This window comes from Serinus canaria, chromosome 5 (genome assembly GCF_022539315.1).
Source record: "Serinus canaria isolate serCan28SL12 chromosome 5, serCan2020, whole genome shotgun sequence".
NCBI lineage: Eukaryota > Metazoa > Chordata > Aves > Passeriformes > Fringillidae > Serinus > Serinus canaria.
In genome coordinates this window covers 905467-927208 of record NC_066319.1, presented here as the reverse complement: position 1 = coordinate 927208, position 21742 = coordinate 905467, and the positions used below count along the sequence as shown (strand labels likewise).

The following is a 21742-nucleotide window of genomic DNA, read 5'->3' as shown; positions in this document are numbered from 1 at the left end:
ATGTCTAGGTCTTCTCTAAATACTATATATCTGATATATATATTTCTTATGTTTTTTTTTTTTTTTAATGAGATGAGCTGTGTGCAAATAATACATTTCCCAAAGCTGCTTCCTACAAGCTACTGGAATATAACTAAATTTGGGGCCTTGACAGATAAAAAGATGAAGGTCTTATGGTGTTTATTCTTGGTCTTATAAATGATGAATTACTTTCCTTATAATGACGTGTAATTACACACATATAATACATACATATGTATAAAATATATATATAAATATATATATGATTTAATACATTAACTATTACATCTATATGTGTATATAGACATATATGTATATATATATATAGACATATATGTGTATATATGCACATATATTTATGTTTGTAAATATAAATAATGCAAAAAGCATGGTTTGATTTTATAATTTTTAAAGGAAGTGGACCATTTCTAAAGAACAAAATAAATCAGTTTCAACAATGGTTGTCAAGAACTGTAAGTTAGAAAGTAAATTTAGAGACACCAAGGGAAAATACATTTTATATTAAAGTATTGACAGTGGTAAAGAAGGGACCACATTTCAGTAAAGATTGGGATATCCCCAGGGGGAAAAAAAAATCTAACAAATTAGATGATCTGGGGCTTGGGTAGAGCAGGATTATTGTGGCTGTCACTTCAGATATGTCTAGTGCTCCAGCTCAGGTAGCATCTGGATGGAAAATATACAGGAGTTTTTACAGATGCAGAGGATGATCCAAGGTTTGTGCTTCCTGCTGCAGTTTGTGATGGCTGGTGGTAGTTCTACCAGCCCAGGAAAAATCACTGGATATACTGGAATCATTTTTATGCTGGAATAACTACATATATTGGAATACTGGATGTTCATGTGAAAAGATGGTTTAAGCCTAGGAGGAGGGTTTTATTAAGGAGGGTTCTCCCCTATTCTGGCACTTCTTTCGCTCTCCCACCAGCATTTTCCATCATCTTGCATTTCTATGGGGGAATTTCCTCTGTGGTGGGAAGGAAGAACTGCTGTGGTGCAGGGTATGTACTAGAAATCCATTTAATATATGGTGTAAAAATGCATGTTTCTTCTATTCTTCTTTTTGAAGAATATTCTTCTTTAATTCTTCTTTTTGAAAAATATTCTTCTTTAATTCTTCTTTTTGAAGAACATTCTTCTTCATTTCTTTTTGAAGAATATTCTACTTCTGTTTTTCTTTTCGAAGAATATTCTTCCTCTGTTCTTCTTGTTGAAGAATATTCCTCTTCTGTTTTTCTTGTTGAAGAATATTCTTCTGTTCTTCATTTTGAAGAATATTCTTCTACTCTTCTTGTTGAAGAATTTTCTTCTTCTGTTCTTTTTGAAGAATATTCTTCTTCAGTTCTTCTTGTTGAAGAATTTTTTTCTTCTGTTCTTCTTTTTGGAGAATATTCTTCCTCTGTCCTTTTGAGGAATATTCTTCCTCTGTTCTTCTTTTTGAGGAATATTCTTCTTCTACTCTTCTTTTTGAAGAACTTTTTTCTTCTATTTTTCTTCTCCTGCTGAGGTACTGAAACCAAACTGCAGAGGCCTGTAGGTAATCTACTGCTCATCTCCAGCAAGAGACTGACAGTCAAATCCACATTTAGGAGTCTTGGTTTGACCAGCTACAAAAGTTACAGAAAGAACTACCAGGAGTCTTATAAGAAAGTAAAAATTCTGAAAAATAGATGAAAAATAATAGGTATGGATCTGGCATGCCTTTACACGTCAGGTAATGAAGAATATGTAAAAAACCAAAACTCACAGTTTCGAAAGGTATGAAGAAATTTCACTGAGCTACTTAAAAACTGGTCTGCTCGTAAAACACCAGTCCCTGCTAAGTCACCATCACACACAGTGGGTAAAACCAGAGATGAAATATTTTCCATGTTTTTGTGTTCTTCACCTGCTAGTTTTCATTTTACTCTTTCCTCCCTGAGCTGCACAACAGCAAGCCAAGACCTTCTGAGCACCCTTGACTTGATCTCTCTTCTCAGAAAAGTGGGATTCAGCACCAGGAAATGTTACAGGTAGGTGCTTTTATTTTATTTCCCTTTCTTAGAAACATCAGCTGCAGTGAACTTGCATGCATTGTGTTTGTTACAGAAAAAACAGAACCAATTTTTATGGATTTGACCTCAATGTTTTCATTTATAGAAGGATGCCTGTCTAGTGTCATGGTAGGTCCTGACTTTAGTTTTAGCAGTGTTTGTTCTTGAATTCTTCTCAGCAAAAATTCACCAAATGCAGCAAATGTTCTTTCTTGTGTTCAGTAAGAAAAAAAGGACTGTCCTATTAGCGATAAACAGAACTGAGATTTGTGTGCACAAACCAAAACTGATCCAAATATTGTCACTTGAGTGTTGCAGTTAGTCTCTTCCAACAAAAGATGGCACTGCTCAATTTTCTTCAGAACTAATCTCCATTCATTGAAAAGAAATGCTCCTAAAAAAGTTCCCTTGTCTTTGTCTAGAATCTGCGCACTTAGATCAGTATTTGTTATTACCAACCAAGTAATAATTTGGCCTCAGATATTTCTAAAAATATCTATTTTGTGTTTCCACAAAAAGCCCCAAGTGGAAAAAAACCTAAGTGCCAATAATTCACAAATTACTCTTGCCACTTGATGAGGTTCAATTTGGAGTCAATAATTATTTTATGGATGCAGTTTTTCAAACAAATAGGAAATGAAAGGAAAATAGTTTCCAAGATTATCTCAGATCTATTTTTTTGCAGGCAGCACACATTAACCATTTAGATATTAATTTAAATGCCTTTTGGTAAAGGGATATCTTTTCCTCAGAAGTTTCTGCTTACATTTTGGCTGTACCCAAAAGCAGAGATTTTACTTAAATTTGAACTTCTCCAATGCCTTGTATAAAATTAGACTGCTCTATACTTCAGAGCTTTGCTAGATTTAGGTATAGCAATAATCCAACGATTATCATAAATTAAAAATTAGTGAGGCAAGAAGAAGAATATGGAATTTATTATTATATTATTTATTATTTATAGGATCACATGGAATTTATTTAGGCTAAAAGACAGTATAGTCTCCACAGACAAATTTGCAACAGGTCTGTCATCTTTGTTGCCATGACTAAAATGTAAAAAAAACAAACAAAGCCCAACCCACAACGTTCTTGTATATTATTATTACAACGTTATTAAACGTTGTAATAATAACATACAAATGTCACAAAGTAATATAATTAATTCAGGGAATAAAACGTGAAATAACTCAGCATAATGTAAAAATACAGAATCATGCATGGTTTTTTACGTGTCTTTTTTTAATACAATCTGAAGCTTCAAATATACAAAGATAACAGTAATTTCCTACAGTACCCAGAGTGCTCTGTGTTAAATGGCACTAAAGAGGTTCTGAAGGTTTTGGATAAAGGGTAAAATTTACTTCCTGTCTTTGTTTTGGTTTTAGTCAGTTGTGGGGAAATTTCTGTGTTTCAGAAGTGGCATTTCACATAGTTTTTTCAGTTTTCTTTCTGGGTTTATTGTCTAAAAATACTGTGATGCTGTGCTTTAAGAAACACTCTTCGTGCTCTTTTTCAATCCTTTCCATGCTTCCCTCAAGGCGCAACAAAAAAAACAAGGATTCCCTCAAAACCAAGGATTTTTAAAGTTATTATCTTATTATTACCTTTTAGAAATAAAATTGCTAAGAGAGAGATGCTATATTTCCTAAGAAGCTTCTTCAACATGACAAAATGAAGTTTTTTTAGAAAGAAAGATGTTGTTCCAACCATGAGAAATTATTCAGAGCACAGAAAACCCCCCAAAAATAAATGCTCCCAGTTCTGGTGGGCATCATTTTGAATGGGATCAGCAACAATAGCTGGGAAACCTAAATTTAAAAAAAAAAAAAAAACATGACCAAGTTGTAATCTGTAATTCAAACAAGATTGTGGAAATTTATGATAATGGCTTCATAGCAATTCAAACAATGGAACAATTCAATTTCAGAAGGGCAATAATGAATTTTTTATTGGCAGAGGAGTCCCTAGTTCTTATATGTAGCTCACTAGGTCAGTCTTAGCAGCAAATAGGACAATGATGCATTGATAAAAACTCATCATTATCCTCACTGGGTTGAAAGAAAATGGTGTTTTTACAGGTCTAGGCCCATTTTCACAGCAAGAAATCACCTTACCTCATTAAAAATACATTAGCATTTTGTTTATCTGCTCAGGAAGAAGGGCTTTAATGAGATTCATCTTAAATTACTGTTTTGAGAGAAACAGCACATTAGATAGTACACACATATTTCAGCATATATGCAGTAAAAAAAAAACAAAACAACTTTCAACTAAAGGGAAAAAACCCACATAATACACTAAAAATTAAGAGGCAGAAATCACTACCTTGTGGCTTTTATTCCCCATTGTGCATGTAGAATTTGTTCTAATATGCCACTCTTGGAGCTGGGAGTTTCCCCACATGTATACACTTCAATAAATTGGGCTTTTTTTGCCCCACATCTCTTGGCTGCACAGTGAATTCCACAATAACTCTTTGCCAGCCCTGTCTCTGAGCTCTTTGCCCTTCCTGTGCTCTGCCTGCATCACTGCAGGGCTCTCTCTCTTTAAACACTCACGTCATGGCTGTGTTTATTAGAGCTGGAAATGAAAAGTATAACTTCTCCCAAGGGACACTGCAGGAAAAAGTCATCCCAAGGAATTGGACTTTCTGCTCATGGAGAACTCTGCTGACTCCTGTCACAACCCCAGCTGCCAAGAAGTGACCAAGTAGGGGCTCAGCTCAGAAATTCCTACAACCTGATCACATCTGAGGTACTGAAAACATTCAATCTACTGCTGACATGCTTTTGGAAGAAAAAGCAAAGTGATATAGAGTAACAGGAGAGATTGAATGTGATGATCTAGGTGAATGCAAAACTTTAACAGAAGGTCAAGCCTGTGTTGAGTGTGGAGGGTAGTAAACTGAATTGCAAACTTTGCCACAGTGGCTTAAAAATGCATTTGGTTCTTTCTAGGGGAGATGTGATTTTCCTGGCATGCTGCTCCTTCATGGTTCTGCATCAGCAATTTTATGAGGTGTGTGGCTTGCAGATGTTTTCTCAAAACTTAGGTTCTTTCAAAAGTGGCATCACAGCAATATGCAGCTAAAGAAGTCAAAATTTCATGTAAGTCATCTATTTGTTTTAATAAGCTAATTTAGATGTACTGAAAATTAAAAACAACAGTTAAATTTTTATTCATAAAGTGAACATTTTTTAACACAAAGTGGGGATCATTAAGGTATGTCAGGTCAAGGTTGTTTTAATTTTATACATTCCAGAAAACTAACAAATTGTGGAGATCTTTGAGACCACCTTAATCTCAAAATATCCCATCATCATTGAAGCTACCTCACCATATACCTAAAAATATAATTCTGTGTTCCTTAGGATGTCAGCCAAATCCATAGGGTGAGAGGCAAAGCACAATAAAATGTAATAGAAAGCAGATTGGAGTCTGGTATGTATAGTATAGTATGTATAGTATAGTATGGCTGTTTGCAGCCAAATTCCTGAGTAAACCTAGGATCTCTTGCCTTCAGCTTCAGTCCTGTGCTTGGGGCTGTCTGCAGACCCTAGTGGAGGTAATTAGCGATGTTGAATAAGGGGTAGGAGCTCTCATTTGGGCAGTTTGATTGCTGCTGCTTGTCACGAGATTCACAACTCTGTTCAGCAAAAAGTACAGAGTGAACATAAGCTGTACCTTCCTCGATGCCAAAAATGCAGCAAGCACGTGGTCAGAAGAGGAAAAAAAGGAATTATTCTTAAGAAACACAGAGCACAGTGTTCTTCCAATAAACCCTTCTGCTCTGAGAAAGATCATGGCAAATATTTGTTAAACTATCAGAGGAAAAGTCATTTTAGTTCTTATCCCATCTACTGCTGCTCCTTAAATTCAGGAGCAGTGCCTCTTTATGCTTGGCTTGCAAAAAGCTCCTCCTCTTCCTTGCTCCATGTTTTGGCCTGAGTACAGTAGTTTTTTGTTTTATCAGGAAAGTACTTGGCACAGTCTGCCCTGCCCCTGATGCTTCCTAATAAATTCCTATTTGTTTTCCTCTGCCCTGTCTCCCAGCCCTGTTAAATTGAAACTTGACAGACATCATCCAGGTATGTAGGGCAGATTTGGTAAAGGCCTTAGCTGTCTAGGATAGAAATGAGAATTTAGGTGCCTGAGTCTAAACCCATTAGAAAGCTTATGTGCTTTTTTCAGTTCTCTTTCTGGGTTTATTTTCTAAAAATACTTTGCTGTGCTTTGAGAAACACTCTTCATGTTCTTTTTCACTCCTTTCCATGCTTCCCTCAAAAGCAAGGATTCTGTTATGGTCATTATTTCATTATCCCTTTTTGGAAATAAAATTGCTAAGTGAGATTCTCTACTTCCTAAGAAGCTTCTTCAACATGACAAAATATTTCCTTTTTTTACAAAGAGTCATGAGGATCCTCACAAGGATCAAAGATGACAAGATGCCCATTGCATCCCAGCAAATCTGGAAGGAAACCATCTGTGTATTGCAGTTTGTGCACGCATTTTGCACACACACAGAGTCACTACAGAAAATAGGAAAGGATAAGAAATGCAAGACTCCCACTGTCAGGAGCATGTCCCAGCCCCTAGCCACTGAAATAGTTAAATAAGTGAGTAAAATCCACTCCCTCTCTCTGCCAGGTGCAAACTGTAGGCACTTGACTGCACCTGGATCTGAAGGGTTTGGACCATGTTTGGAAAAAAAGTCAATAATAGTAAGAAGAGACCATAAGTACAGAAAGGTTTTCCAAGTTCAGGGAAAAAAAAGTACTTTGATTTGCCCAATATGAGATGTTCTGTGTTCTGCAAGAATATTTGACTTGAAGAATAGGAAGAATATAGTAGGATTTCTCTCTTCCTACTAGAAACAATATTAAGGAATATTAGAAAATTTCTGAAGCAAAATCTGTTCCTCATCCTTTCAACTGCTGTAATGAAAACAAAATTTATCTGGGCTGCTAAAAATCCAAGTCAACACTGTTTAGTTTTGAACTCATTGGTATCATATAAAAGCTTTTTATCAGTAGGAGCTTCCTGAGCACAGAAAAGTGTTCACTCATAGAGAACAGAATGTTCTTTCAAGTTCAGGTTCATTTAATGGAGCTAGCGTTTCTTTGATTAAACCATTTTATTTGCTTCATTTTAAAACATTATACTAACACCCTTGGATGACCTAAACCAGAAATATTGATAGTATAATACTATTAAAATAGTAGGAAAAAATAAACATAGTCTTCTTCCATACTTTGTAATATTTTTATTAGAAAAATAAATAATAAAAATGAACTAAAATATAAAAATATATAAGAATCTATAAGGACATATAATGATATAAGAATACATAATAATATATAAAAGTAAGTAATACAAAAAATACGGTATTTAGATTGCAATATGCAAAAATAAATCCAAGTTCTAGTGCTCACTTGCAATGGGCAATTAGGAGTCAGTCTATTTCGATTAAATGCAATTTCCATGAGGTAAATTCATAACTTTTTCTTGTAAAATAAGGCAACTTTAAGAATTCGGAAGCCTCAACAAATTATGTGATTATGATTTCTATGAAGTCAAAGAGAATTACAACTTTAATTTTTACATTTTCTAAAGACTTACATCCTTATCATTAAAAAGTTATAGTATTTCATCACCTTATAACTTTCAAATATTTTAAAAATCTATCTGCATGTATTTAATTCTATGTTATGGCTCCTCTTTTATTCCTGAATTTAGAGTGCTGGCTTCTATTATCTGAATAGAAACATGAACTTCTTCCTCTGGAAAAGAGGAAAATGGATGAATGCATGAGATAGATATTTATAAGGAGATATATATGAAAAGCCTTCAAAGTATGCAGAAGACACCAAGTTCATATGTTGGGGTTCACAAAATTGTTCCTGCAGTTTTGAAGACATGTCAAGCCAAGGTGTGACTTTCAGGCTGTATGAATGTAGAGAACTCAAAGTAAAGCAAAGAAATATCAAATGTTCCATTTGTTATTCCTCCTTTGACAGTACTGTTTCCCCTATCATTATGGCTTTAAAACTGGCTCTTTCCTAGTAAAAAAAAAAAAAAAAAAAAAGTTTTATTTTTCCAGCATAGCCTTAAAATGAACTACATGTTATGTAGATTGTCCTCTCCACAACCTGCCTTTTTGGAGCTTTTTAGGAGAAAGGAATTGGGTGGTCCTGTCAGGTCTTAACGTGTAAGGGTGCAGTCCTGTTAAAGCTATGCCTGTGTGTCACTCACCCCCTCCTTTGGATCAAAGACCAGCACGTGCTGGTCGATGACACGGACCACCCTGCTGAAGCTGCCCTGCTTTTCCTTCTGGCTCTCTGGGCGCACACGGACCACCACTCTGACATGGCTGCAGACATCTTCTTCCTTGGCTGGAGTCATCCCTTCTGCTCCCCAGCTCCACTCCCAGCACTCTCAGATCCAACAGCTGAATCCTTTCTACAGTAGACAAGAGAAGTTTCATTTGCAATAGGAGCCTTTCACTCTTCCGAGCAGTTCACACGTTTGCTCAGGCCCCTGTGCTGGGCCCACCTGTGGCTCATCAAGGGCTGCCCCAAGGAGACTTTGGCAAACTCTGCAATGGCCTCGAAAGGTGCCTTAACTCAGCACGGCCTCCAGAAATCCAACCAGCACTGCCCCAAGGAATTCTCGAGTTCATTTCAGAATGTAAACTACTAAATGGCCTACAGGCTTTCCTTTATAACAGAGCAAGTTTTCAGGCGAGACACCTCATTTCTGTGGACTAAAGCAAGCAGTCTTTTTGTTCTTCAGCACAAAGAGGAGCCGCCCGTGTTGCCCTCCCTGGACTGATCCAGGCATGTCGCTCGTACATTTAAAGAGAGTTAAAGCGGGATTGACGTTGACGTGCCCCGCAGGGGATGCGGTAACCGCCCCCAAACCGGAATTCCCTTTAAACAGCCCATTTCTGCTGTTAGCAGCGCTGTTGGCTCACCCCCGGCAGCGGGCACAGCCAAGGTTCCCAGCGCCGCCGCTGCCGCTCCAGGGCCGGCTCGCCTCTCTCAGACGAGCCCCTCCCAAGGCTCGGCTCTCCCGGGCCCTCTCCGGTATCACCCCCGGGCCGTGCCCTCGGCCGTTCCTGCTCTCTCTCTCACCACCAAGCCCTCACCCGTCCCACTCGCTCTCTTTTTCTCCCCCGCCAGCCGCCATCCGCCGCGCAATTCGAACACGGGCAGGACGCGCTCCTCGCCTCCTCATTGGCTGTGCGCCGTGACGTCAACAGAGCGCCAACGCCAGCGGTGAGTGCGTGGGGCCGGGAGTGTGCGGGGGCCTGCGGGGCGTGGGCGGTGGCGGAGCCCGCGGGGAGGGCAAGGGGGGGACGGAGGGAAGCACGGAGGGAATGAGGGCAGCCGTGAGGGAAAGGAGGCACTCCCGGGGCTGACGGGCAGCGGGCGGCCCGCGGGTCCGGCTCCAGGTCCCGGGCTCTCCTCCCGCGCGGGGCCTGGCGCGGAGCGGGCCGCGGGGGCTGCTCTGGCCGGCTCCGATCCAAAGCGCTTTGGGCTGGGATTTCTGTCCTCGCCGCCTCTGGTTCTGCTCCAGCGCCCGTCCCGGTCCCGAGGCGGCGGCCTGCATAGTACCCGCTGCCCCTTCAGGCGTGCGATGTGTAAAATGAAATAAAACACAAACTGTGCTCGCTGTGAGGAGGAGATGTCCGGTGTGCAGGAGGAGGTGGCTTCCTGTGTGCAGAGTCCCTCGCGTTCTTTCAGGGCAGGGATGGGATGGGATGGGATGGGGCACTGCCGGGGTTCAGCCCCTCCTCGCCTTCAGCAGAGGGGCCGAGACGGAAGGGGAAGGGACAAAATGCACAAACTCGGCGGCTGCCATGGAGAGGGTTCAACAGGTCAGAAGCTGTGCAGACAAGCAGGGCAGAAGAAGGAAAGCCTTCCCGTGGGCTCAACCCTCTCCGATAATGGTCACCATTATTGGGAGCACCAGTGCCACCCCTCCCGTCCTCCTCTGCCCCCTTTCTGTCTGGAGCATGGTGTCCTTTGCTCTGGGGTCTCCCTTCAGTCCTTGGATTGCTGGCCCAGCTGTGTCTCCTCCCTGCTGTGCTCAGCAGAAATCCAAAGCAGCCCCAGATCAGCCCCTGGGGAGAAAATGAACTCCAGGCCAGACAGGGCACAATGTGGTGATACATGTGTTTTCTGTAGGCACACCGGGGTTTGCTGCAAAACACACATCTGTGTGTCTGCTCTAAGTTAGTGATGTGCACTTTCAGATTTAAGGTGGCGGAATTATGGCCCTGTTGAAGCCTAAATGATCAGGAGGAAGTTATTCTCAGCATATCCTTATGCAGGCAAAATATTGTTAGCCTCTGGCAAGGTAAATTCAACAAAAGGACATATTAAAATCTGATAGTGAAAAGAATCTGCTTACTGCTTGAACATGATTGATTTGTAGATAATCTTCAGAGTTCTGAAAACATTTTGCTGACATGGGATATCTATAAAGCTCCCCAGCTTGGAATGTGTACAGCTTTGCCTACAGCATTTCCCCTACGTTATTTAAACAAATACACTATTTCAAATATTTGTTTGAAAGTAATTCCCAACATTTACTGCTCTTCTAGGCTGATCAACTCCAAAATGTTACCTCAAAATCTGTGCCAACTTTGCAAATGTTTATTTCTGAGTAACTTGAAACTGAACTCAGTAAATGTGGCTGGTTTGGCCAGAAGGATCCATTCTTCATCAGAAAAGCTTTCTGACTCTGAGTCAGAGGAACAAACTGTCCTGAAATGTGAAAGTGAAGAGCTGCCTCAAAATACAGAGAACAGTAATTCTGGAAGATTGCACGTACCAGTGATGCTGGAGGAGGTTGTTAATTGTTTATCCCCTCAGCCAGGTCAGGTGAGTTAAATGGTTAATTGACATCTGCGATCCATTAACAGTGCAGAAGAAAAAAATTGTGGAGTATAGGAATGACTTTTGTTTAGAGGAATAAAGGGATGCTCTTAAACAATAAGCTGTATCTTTCAAAGGTTCTCACTTGTTTTGAAGTTCACATTAAAACTCTGTATTCAAACTAATAAAATTCTGATGTCTGTGTGCCTGAATCCCCAGGTAGGTGATGTTTATTAAATCTGTCATATTTGACTATTCTGTTGCTTTTGTGCTTGTCTTTCTGAGTTGCACTTGTGTGTTCTTAAGGTTGTATTAATGACTGAGAGGGGAGTTCTCATGTGTGGTTATGTCATCAGTTTTTGAAGAGCCCTCTTTCTCTTGGATAAGAGGTAGTAAGTATGTACGTTTTAAAAATTCTTTAGCCTCATTAGCATGGGGAACTGGTTCAAGGCTTCTGGTTTGGGTATGGCACTGTGAGTGGTTTCTTTTCGTGTCTGGGGTCGTACATGGTAACACATGAAAAAAATGGGAAAAAAATTATACCCAGGGAAATGTTTTTTTTCTGGGTGGTCTTAGTATTAATTTGGAAGGATTTTTTGAATAATGTAAATTCCTCAATAATGTTCACATTTCAGATACTTTGATCTGTGATTTTAGTGCTTATGTTAGCTTCATAGAATCTAACTAGTTTAGGCTTATCAATGTGTTGTTTCACTATAAAGACTGAAACAATAGGCAAAGAACTAGAAAGGTCAAAGGATGTATGTTTTTATTTTGATTTGAGAACAGCACAATCCAACAGTGGCAAAGTGATATAGCAAGTCTGAGGGGGATTTAGTGGTCAGAAATTTGCCGTCAAATCTTGTTGTGTTACCTTGTGTATCATTTTAAGTCTTTGAAGAAACGGTGAAAATGCAAATAGTGTTGATACATATTAGCATAAAAATTGCTCTAATTGCATGTGTTCTACTGTTGAAGACACCTAAATTAGAGAAATACTTAAGGAAGCTGGAGTTCAGATTTTATTCTCATGACAGAACTGTGATGACATTTTCACACGTTAAATGAACATACAAACTGTGACACATAGTGATACACTATGTGAAATATTTTTTCCAGCTGTGTAAGTTTTTACTTTGATGAGATGAGCCTGATGAAATCAGTGTCCATTAGACTCTCTTTGTAGATTTAGAAAATCTTACTTGGCAACAGAACTTTAAAAGAAACTATCCAAGGTTACAAAATGTGGAGAGTAACTATTACTGCCCCTGAAGACTTTTTCTAATTTAAATATTTATGGTTGTAAAATAGCTCATTTTGGGGGTGGGGTTTTTTCAGGTCTGCGTATACATGGTTTTTCAGATTCCTAAGCTAGTAGTGAACCACTGATGACTGCCCAAGTGTGTTTACCTCAAACACCAGCATTTATAATGCTGCTATCCTGTTCAGCATGACTACAATTGCAAACTGTTCAGCACTTCTGTTTTTTCTTTTCTGCATGTATTCTCAACACTTTCTGAAGCCTTGAACAATAAGTGGTGTGCAAAAGGATGCAATGTGTCAACTGAGTTTTGTGAGTGTCAGTGAAAGTCTGAACACAGATTGAGACAGTTCCTCACTAACCCAAGTGGTGGTAATCCGTTTGCACTAACCTGCATGTCAACTGGGAGTGTCACATAAATTTACATTTTTAAGATTTTATAGTCATGACAGGAAGTCTATGAATGCTTTGTTCTGTGGGCAGGAGAGGCAGTGCTCTGATCTCAAATTCAGTTTTTCTGCTTTAGTCTCTCCTCACACATAAAGAATTCTTTTGCTCAGCTTTAATGGAGTTATATGCTTTGTTATAAAATAGCTGATTTGGGCCTCTAGTTCTTCTTGTGTCTTAAAACAAGGAGGTACTAATATAAAAGAAATCTAATTAGAAAGATGATGTTCTCCCTGTAGTTATGGTCACTGAATGGGATTTTCATTTTACTTCTAGAGGTTCTTAGGAAAGGAAATGTTACTTAAGAGTGAGTCACCACTGAGACAAAGATGTTAGTGCCCTCCCACTGAATATTCTTGTTGACTGTCTCCTTTGGGGAATCTGTGTGTCAGGAGTTGGAGCAATAATACTTCCATTTATCTTTGAATCTTCTTTTATTGCCTTGTTTCACAAAGTTCCTGTAGTAGTCCTGTCTTTGAAGCAAGGACTACCAATTAGATTTTACCAATCTACCTCACTGCTCAATGAAAAGTCTGTTGCACTCAGTCCACACATAAGTAATTTCCTCTTTAAGTTTACTGCACTGATTACACTACATTTTCATCTTCTCAGTCTATGGGTGGTGTTTGCAAATACCCGACCAAAGTTTTTGCAGTTGTCTGGACAATTCTCTGTTCTCTTAAAGAACCAAACCTATTTTGAATCAAAGTTTGGACATCCAGAGGCATGTTTCCCCAGTTTTCAACTACTTTTTCCTAATTTTTTTTTTTGTTTGTAAAACTCATGTTTCTTTTAACTAGAGATGTGGATCTTTTCCACATACTGTGGCTATAATGTTAAGTAAAAGAACTTTAGTAGCAATGAGTTCTAGTATGAATGCCAGAGGATGCAACTCTGAAATTTTAAGTGTTCCTCTGAGAATCTTAAAGGTTTTTGAGTTGCAAAGCTGTAGGAAATGATAGTGCCAACAAATCCTTCTATATATAAACTTTAAACTCCAGCTAGAAGAGAAGCAAGTACTATGCCCTACTCAGATTATATGGGGAAGCCTGTAATCTGATGACATCTATGGTTTTATGTGATTGATTTTATCTGTGGTTGAATATGATCTAGAAGAGACTATAATGGAGATAATAAAAGCTCTGCTAGTATTATTTGGTTTATGATAGTCCTAGAAGCTGGGCTTTTTTTAGTATCTGTAAATCAAATGGTAGGTGGTCAGACTTGAGGTGAGAAATAAGGATTGAGACCTTTCTATTTTCTCCAGTGTTTAAGTGGTTAAGCCATTAATAGTAGATGATTTTTTTATCTCATGATGTTAATTTGTTTTAAAAAAAAAAGAAGGCAGATAGTTTTCCCCAAAGAGATCTCATCTGAGATCATCTTGAGTTAGCCAGGACTTACTGTGGATATTTCCCTTTTGATTCTCCATGATATTCAGATTTTTTTTGCTACTTGGCATTCACTGAAGGAGGTATCCTCTGTCTTGGAAATCATGTGTTAGTCCATGTGTTATTATTTCTTTTTCTTGGAAATCATGTGTTGGTTTCTAGAAAGAGACAAGTATTTCCTGAGAACATGCAGCTTTGCCATGAGCTCTCCTTTCACTCTTTCACGTACAAACTGGTTTGTTTTCAGGATGGTTACTCTTCAAACATCCAAACATCAAATTATTCTCTTTCAGAAGAAGTGTGAGCATGGACTTGTAAAATAACAGGAAGGAAGTGTAAGGCACTCCTGACAGCCAGACATTGTTTTGTTGTGACTGAAGTGCTGCTTGAGCTCTGGGGTTCAGCTTTGAAGGCAGCTTTTCACCTCTTGGAGGTTCTGTTGCTACTCTTGGGTTTTGATCTGGAGCATCGTTGTTTCCTTTTCTGCAGAGCTAATCAGGCAGTAGAGCACACCTGAAGAAAGCTGAGGGAGACTGCTGGTGGGAGAAAGCAGAGTCACTTCTGGAATTGTCTTACTCTCTGTGTATTCTTGTCTGTACATCAGTATTCCCTTTCTGCCTTGGACCAGGTGTAAATGTAAGGCAGAAATAACCTTTCTCTGTACAGCACCCTGCAGAGGGGACTTCTGTTCTGTGGCAAAGTTTCCAAGTGTTGTGGTGTATAAATAGTTACATGGTGGTGCTGGTGACCAGGCTTCTTCTCATAGCATCTCCCAAGCCATCTGCAAGTCATGCCTAACTGGAATGAGCCATTTATGCTAGAGGTGCTCAAAATGGAACTTTTCTGCAGGGTGCCCAAAGTAAAGAGGAGTTGAAAAGGGATCTGGAAAAATTAATTCTGACTTCTCAAGTTGTATGAGTGTTTTGGTAGCATGCAGCCAAAATACCAAGTTTGGAAGCAAATATTAGTTGCATCATGAGGTCAATGATTAAATACTTGTTTTGGAAAAGCACTACGGACACATAAAGATAATAAAAATTTTTATTGTTTTAGCCCTTTTTTCACTGGACTTGTAAAATGAATAAGGTGACATAAAGCAGTCAAATTGCATAATGTTCTTTATTGTAGAAACAATTTTTTTTTTAATGGGGAGCATGCTGAAAATATCTTTCCATATGCAAATTTTTTGGCTAATTTTTCTCTGTCAGCAGCACAGTGAGCTTTGTAGTGATTGTTGTAAAAAAGGAAGGAAGACAGAGAAACTTGCAAGTCAGTAAATTAACATAGCGTAATTCTGAAAATACTCTAGGAATTCCAGAACACACTTTTTTCCCGTGGTACTTGGGTGTTACTGGGGCATATTGAGAGTTGTTTCAGTTGATCATGAAGTTCCTGTGTGTTTTTTCTGTCACTCTTACCTTGCCTGATGTCCTGGCTGCACATATTGTAAATTTACAGAAGTGGCTAGCCAGGCTTGAGATCACAGCTGTGTGTGAAGTGTGTAATAAAATGCCCATGCAATAGAATGTGTATATATGCAAAGTACCTTTTTTTTGGATGTATCTACTGGGAAACTAGCTAAGTGGATTCTCATCAGATAGCACTGTTTAAAATACTTGGCTAAAATCATACTTTAAGAGGGGTGATTCTAGTGAAGTTAGCATTTCAAGTTAGTGCATGAAAATGGAAAACATTCTCAAAATAGTTTTGACCAAGATGTGCAAAAGATACTGCTTCAGGTATTTATTATTATTTTAAATACTAATATTGTCTGGTTTTGCAATGGTAGTGTACGCATGCAGATTTGGAAAAGAAGACCCCGTTTGCTTACGTTCCTTGACTTAGAACCATTGCTCTCTGGTGTGACATGCAGGCAAAACAAAATGTGCTAAGGGAGGAGTGTTATTGAACAGTGTAATGCCAACAAATGTCATATGTGTTTTACAGTATCTGCATCTGTGTGAGTGCCATCCCAAGATGAGAGAGGACAGAAGGGGACTGGGAAGAGAAAAGGACGGGAGGTGATACTCATGAACAGCTTGCCAGTTGAGGAGGCAGAGAAAGTCACGCTGTTCAAGTGTCTGTTTCTTTTACTAACTTCTGTAGTGGGCCCTCCAAAAGTACAGGCATCTTAATTTCCATATTGACAGGTGACCGAAATGTGTGATTTATCTGAGAGCGCTGCATAACTGCTCTGTTTTGAAGCTGGTGCTGCTGAGTGATTGGACTGTGGTACCAGGAAATGAATAATGTCCGTGGGTTTGGATCTGAATGATGGCAGGATATGAATGAGGCATGCTGAAGAAGTCCCTTCAGATTTTACTTTTTTTATCCTTCCAGAATTAGGTCTTCAGAGAGAAAATAACTAGAATACTTGGATGAGAGGAAGAATAAGTTGATGGCTACAGCTGCAGAGGAAAGAATGTTCAGTTTGTAGTTCTTGCACATCTGCCTGACCTCTCTTCTTCCCAGCTGCATTCTGGCTCTCTGGAGGCTTACCTCAATGTTACCAGCAGCCACAAGGAGAAGACCTCTCACCAACTTGGTTTTGCATCTTTCTCTGGGGCAGTAGAGGAAGGACAGCCTGCAGCTGCTCTCTCCAGAGATACCAGCAAGGGAGCAGGGGCTGCCTGCTGCAAACAGCTCTGCAGATGTGCACATCTGGTTTGATGGTGGTGCTGGTTTGTTTGCTGTTCCTGCTCTATCACATAACAAATGACAGCCCTTCAGGAGGCTGTTTAAGATGCTGTGTAATAATAAAGCAAGATTCAGTGCTTTGGGGTGACTCAGCTTGCAGTGACGCTGTGTGTGCTCTCCTTTGCTGTTGTGACAGCATTAGTCTTTGCACCTCTTGGGGAAAACTAATAAAATTCTCCAGAAAGTAATCTAAGCCCTTTAAATTTTAACTTGAGTGAGCCTGTGTTCTCAGAAAGGGTGATAATTAATATATGTTGCTACTCATTTCCTCCTCATCTAGTACTGTGTGTCTTTAGTCAGCCTTTTGGCTAAGCTTTCTTATTAAATATTTGAATTTGAGTTTGCAAACAGAAATGCAGACTTTTTTTCTATCACACAGAATATTACTAGCAATTGAAGATCACAGGTGGAGCATGGGAGGTATCTTCAGCTTTTGTTTTCTTATTTTGTGTTTTATACTGCTGGGAGTAGTTTTGCACAGAATTAACTTGGGTAAAGAGATAATTAAGGGGTTAAGCTATTTAATTTGTTAAACAGGTATCTGAAGGTTCATGCACATGTGTGATCTGATTTTTTTTTTAATATTTTTTCTTTTTCCCAGAGTTCCTGAGCATGTTATGTTCATTCCAGTGATGTTTGCTGATGCCATTCCAGTGATGTTTGCTGATGCTCAGCATTTTGGGAAAATACTTTTCTAATAACTGTGTTTTAATAAATGACAAAGTCTTTTGTTTTAATAATGTCCCTGAAATAAATGAATATTGTTTCAGGCTGACTCTGTATCAAAATGGTATTCTTTAATGTCAAATTGCTGGAGGAACCTGGAAGCCAAGGCTTACCAAAAACACATCCATGTCTTTTTTGGGGTTGGCTACTATTAATGATAAAGAATTAGATTTTTACTTGAGCCTTTGTAAAATTTTCATTGCATCTTAAATATCTCCTCGGTTATAATTGAAGAAAGAAGTTTCTTCCGAGTTGGGCAGAGGAAGTCAGCTTTTTCTTTTTAAGTCCGATGATCAGCTGAAGTCATTCAGACACTGAAATTTTAATTTCCTATGGAAATGTTAATAATGGTGTGTTTGAGTCATAACTTCATTAAATCTAATTCCAGACAACATTACTCTTAGGAAAATGAGTGAAGTAAATAATGCATACTGAGGCAAGGTCTGCCAGTGCTGTCTAAAAGCAGGTGGCAGAGGTAAAAAAAGTGGTGGTTTTTGTTTGCTTCTCTTACTTCTTGTGCAAGGGGGAAGGGGCTCTAGAAAATAAGTAAGGAGTGCAAAACAGAGCAGAAGTAAAATGCCTTTTTCTGTGTTTTCATACAAAACCTGTCCACTTTTGTTCATATGCTGTTTTGTATTTAGCTGTAATCAGAAAATGAAACCCTTGTGAAGAAAATACATTGGAAATTATTTTGAGGCAGTAAGTGGGTATGATTGATGGGTGCTGCAAAATGTGTTCATAGGAATCTTTTTTCTCCTCTATGTGAAATGTTGAAGAGATTCTGGTTGATGGTGCAAGTTCCTGAAATTCTTGGATATGCCAACTTAGTGATGTTGCAGATATTTCAGCTGTGCTAGTATAATCTAGCAGCATCCTCTGTTAGTGTACCAATGGGATGAATGGGAAAAATGGGAAATGATGCTTGCATTATGTTAAATTGCTGAATAGGCCAATGCTGGAAAATAACTTTTTATTGTACTTAATGCCTGATCTGAGAAGGTTGTTTTCCTGCAAAATGCCAACTATTCATTTCTATTTTCTTTGTGATGTAAGTTGTTAGACTTGGTGTGTAAACAACTTTTATATCATTTCAGTGTCTGTCAAGAAATACTTGTGGAGAAAAATTAGTCCAGTTGTGTTTTACCTATCAGTCCTTATTTCTTGAAATTACAAGTGATACCTTTTTATGTAGGTGAAAGACATGTACTGTATAGAACTGATAAGAGACATCTTTTGCTTGCAACCAAAATTCTTCTTTGCTATGTACTTCTTTTGATAATTTCCTTTTCATAGGTGCTAGAAAACAAGAGATTTTTTGGTGTAATTTATTACCATTAGCAAAAATATAGAACCGTAAATTTTTGCTTTTTCATTCAACTTTATTTTCTGGCAGGCCATGTCATCCTGCAGAGTACCTTTTAATCCCTTTTTAATATTTTCACTGACAAGTTCTGCTCTTGTTTACTTGAGCAAGCTTTGAATGGGAATTAGGCCTGTCTAGGTCAGTAGCTGCTCATAATTTTCACAATGGTGTTATCTACAGCATCTTATTGGTTCTGGGTCTACAGATTTGTGTAAAGCTTGTTTACCTTGTATAGGTTTAAAACATTTTCCAGTTTACTGCAGGGAAACCTGTAGTGAGGCTTTGCTCTACAGGGTAATCATAAGCACTTCCTGCTGCAGATGATTTTATTTTCCAGAAGTTCCTTTTTTAGTCCTTTTTATTGTTAAGGAATTTAATGTTGCAGCATGGCAGTGTGTTGTTACTGATTGACGTTGAGATGACATCAGAACATCACCTCTCATTTTTAGAGTTCTTACAGAAGTAACAGAATGCAAATGAAAATTGCAACTTTTCAGGATGGGAGCATAGCACAGCAAGGTGTCTGTGGACTGTGTGTGATTCACTGGATTTGTAATATTATTTTCCCTTCTGATTTTGAACAGGTGATTAAAAATCAAAATGCGCTAGTTGAAAAACAGCTATGTCTGATTTACTTCACAGAACTTATTTGCAAAGTATTTTGAATTCTCATAAGAGAAAATGAAGGTTATTAGCATGCTGAAGCCTAAATATTGCTTTACTAAATTTGAATAAAATAGTATGAAAATGCAAGAATAACTTGGTCTCATTGACCTCTTATTTTCTTAGTTCTGGGATAGTTTTTCTTTTTTGTGTGTGAATAGCAGCAAGGTATGTTTTAATAACGTTTTCTTCTGAGACTTGGAGTGTGTGTAGTTTCTTAGCTCATTTGGAAAAACAGTACAACTCTTCCAGCATTTCTCTAAAAGTACATTTCTCTACTAACAAATCTTTGTTGCTCTCTCACAAGCAATTTACGTATCATATCTCAGGATGCCGATGGTTTTTAACAATCTGGTTTATTTCATGTAATTTTAAAAACCCCACCTGTTGTCAGACACATAAAACAAGTATACTGTTTTAATTCTTGCATATTTAATGGGAATTGAGGACACATTCTTGGATTGTTATGCAAAAATTAAAATACAAACTTTTCTCTGCATGGTTGATCTGTGCATGCCTTAGGTAGGACGTAGTGGTAGGTGCAATAAATAATTTTGAGATAAATTGGGAGGATACAGAATACTTACCCATTTTAAATCACATCTTGAGTCAACCAAAGAAACAGTGCTTAGGATGGAGAAATGCCATGGAAATTTGTAGACACATGATTTAGTCAGACTTTGACTTGTCAGATTTAGTCTGCAGTCTTTGTTCAATGGCTTTGAGAAGCTGTAGGTATTTCACCTTACAAGGGTCATGTTCATTCAACAGAGGTGACTTCAGGCAGAGCAGAAGGAGAGAAAGCTCCAAGGAAATTCCATTTTCTCCCACTGGTGGCTGAAATGCTAAGAAGGAGAAAGAAGATCTCCAATTGCTAAATCTTCTAATCAGTATTTTTGCTTTAGCAGAAGTAGTTCTAGATTTGGAATGGTTCTAGAAACATGATCTAATTCAGTAGTTTAAGTTTTGATAGATGCCAGTATTTAAAACCAGCAGTATTGCAATTGTGAGTTTGGGAGTGAGCGTACATAATGTGTATATTTTGTTTGTTTGTATATATTATTTGACTTCTCTCTTTATTGATGAAGAAATTTTTACATGGGTAGTTGTTGAGCAGGACTGAATGCTGACCTCTGCTGGCATTGAATTTATAAGAAAACTGTAATCTAGGGATGATATTAAAAAATGAGAATGACCTTGGAAATGATCTGGAGTAAAACCTGCTGGCCTTTGTGCAGGGGCCCAGAAAAAGTGGTGGTTCTGTCCTTTGAGAATCTCCTTCCACTGGCCTGTTCAGGTAGATACAGCCAGATAGTGCTGGGGAAATAAACTAAATCTTTTGTTCATAGGCATGTCTTACATGCTGTTTACTGTTTAAACTCTGCTTTGAATTTAGACTTTTGTCTCTTGAATTATTTCCCTACAAAATTTGAGTCATCCACAGATTATCTTTATAGATAAATTAATTCAAATTCATTACACAGAATTTATGTTTACAGCTGTCTTGTAAAGTAGCACAGTAGTGCTTCCACTTGGCAGAATTTAGAGGCAGCAATGCTGAAATTCTGCTTTGGGTGCCAGAGCAGAAATGCCTCTTTGCCTGGATTTTCCAGGAGGTTAGCATTTTGGTGGAGAGCTTTGCAGAAGATTGGAGAGACATCCACCTGCAGCTGGTGAGGTCACAGCATGTCTGGGAAGCAGATCCAGAGTTTGTGAGTTTTACAGACACCTACCTGCTTGGTGTGGTGACCTCCTGAGTGTCACAAGGGCTGCGTGGCCCAAGTTCCCGTGTCCCTCTGTCAGCTGGCTGCATTTCTGTTATTGGCTTGGATGTTGCCATTTCTAGTGTTACTGTGCTTTGGGAAAGAAAACTGGAATGGAGGTGATGGATTGTTCCTGAGGATTTGCTGGAGAAGCCAAGCTGAGCACAAAGGCAGTGGAGTGATGCCACTGAAGGGGACAGGTCCAGTGTCCCTACTCTCCCCTGTGTCACCACCTCCCCCCGTGTCACCACCTCCCTTCTCAGGTTTTGTGTTGCTGAAATGGCTCCTGAGGTATTAGAAATTCTCTTTTTCCCAGTCCCATGACCAAAGAAAAAGTTGAGATTCCTCAGCTCTGCTTTTCAGGGTTGTTTATTTTCTTTTATCTGTTACATTCTTTCTCTGACCTGCTGAGGTCTGACTGGCAGGTTGGTTTGTGGCACAGTCCCTGCCCTTGGGGTGCTGTTAGCTTTT

General features: G+C 38.8%; 1 protein-coding gene and 1 long non-coding RNA gene across 3 annotated transcripts in view; one reads left to right on the top strand and one right to left on the bottom strand.

The window, feature by feature from the left end:
* Positions 1-7404: 7404 nt before the first annotated feature.
* LOC127059677 (uncharacterized) lies at positions 7405-9334 on the bottom strand. The gene is made up of 3 exons (XR_007777692.1): positions 9226-9334; positions 8331-8537; positions 7405-8137 (listed from the first exon to the last, which is right to left on the bottom strand). It is a non-coding gene; the product is annotated as an uncharacterized LOC127059677 (long non-coding RNA).
* The window catches only part of METTL15 (methyltransferase like 15), an 84079-nt gene continuing 71565 nt past the window's right edge, over positions 9229-21742 (top strand). The window contains exons 1-2 of one of the 2 annotated variants that reach the window (XM_050975316.1): positions 9229-9355; positions 10687-10966. In XM_050975316.1, the coding sequence (XP_050831273.1) occupies positions 10703-10966 (264 nt within the window). In that variant the 5' untranslated portion in view covers positions 9229-9355; positions 10687-10702. Of the gene's footprint in view, positions 9356-9479; positions 10967-21742 lie in introns of those variants that run through there. The other variant, XM_050975315.1, reaches the window with a different exon arrangement.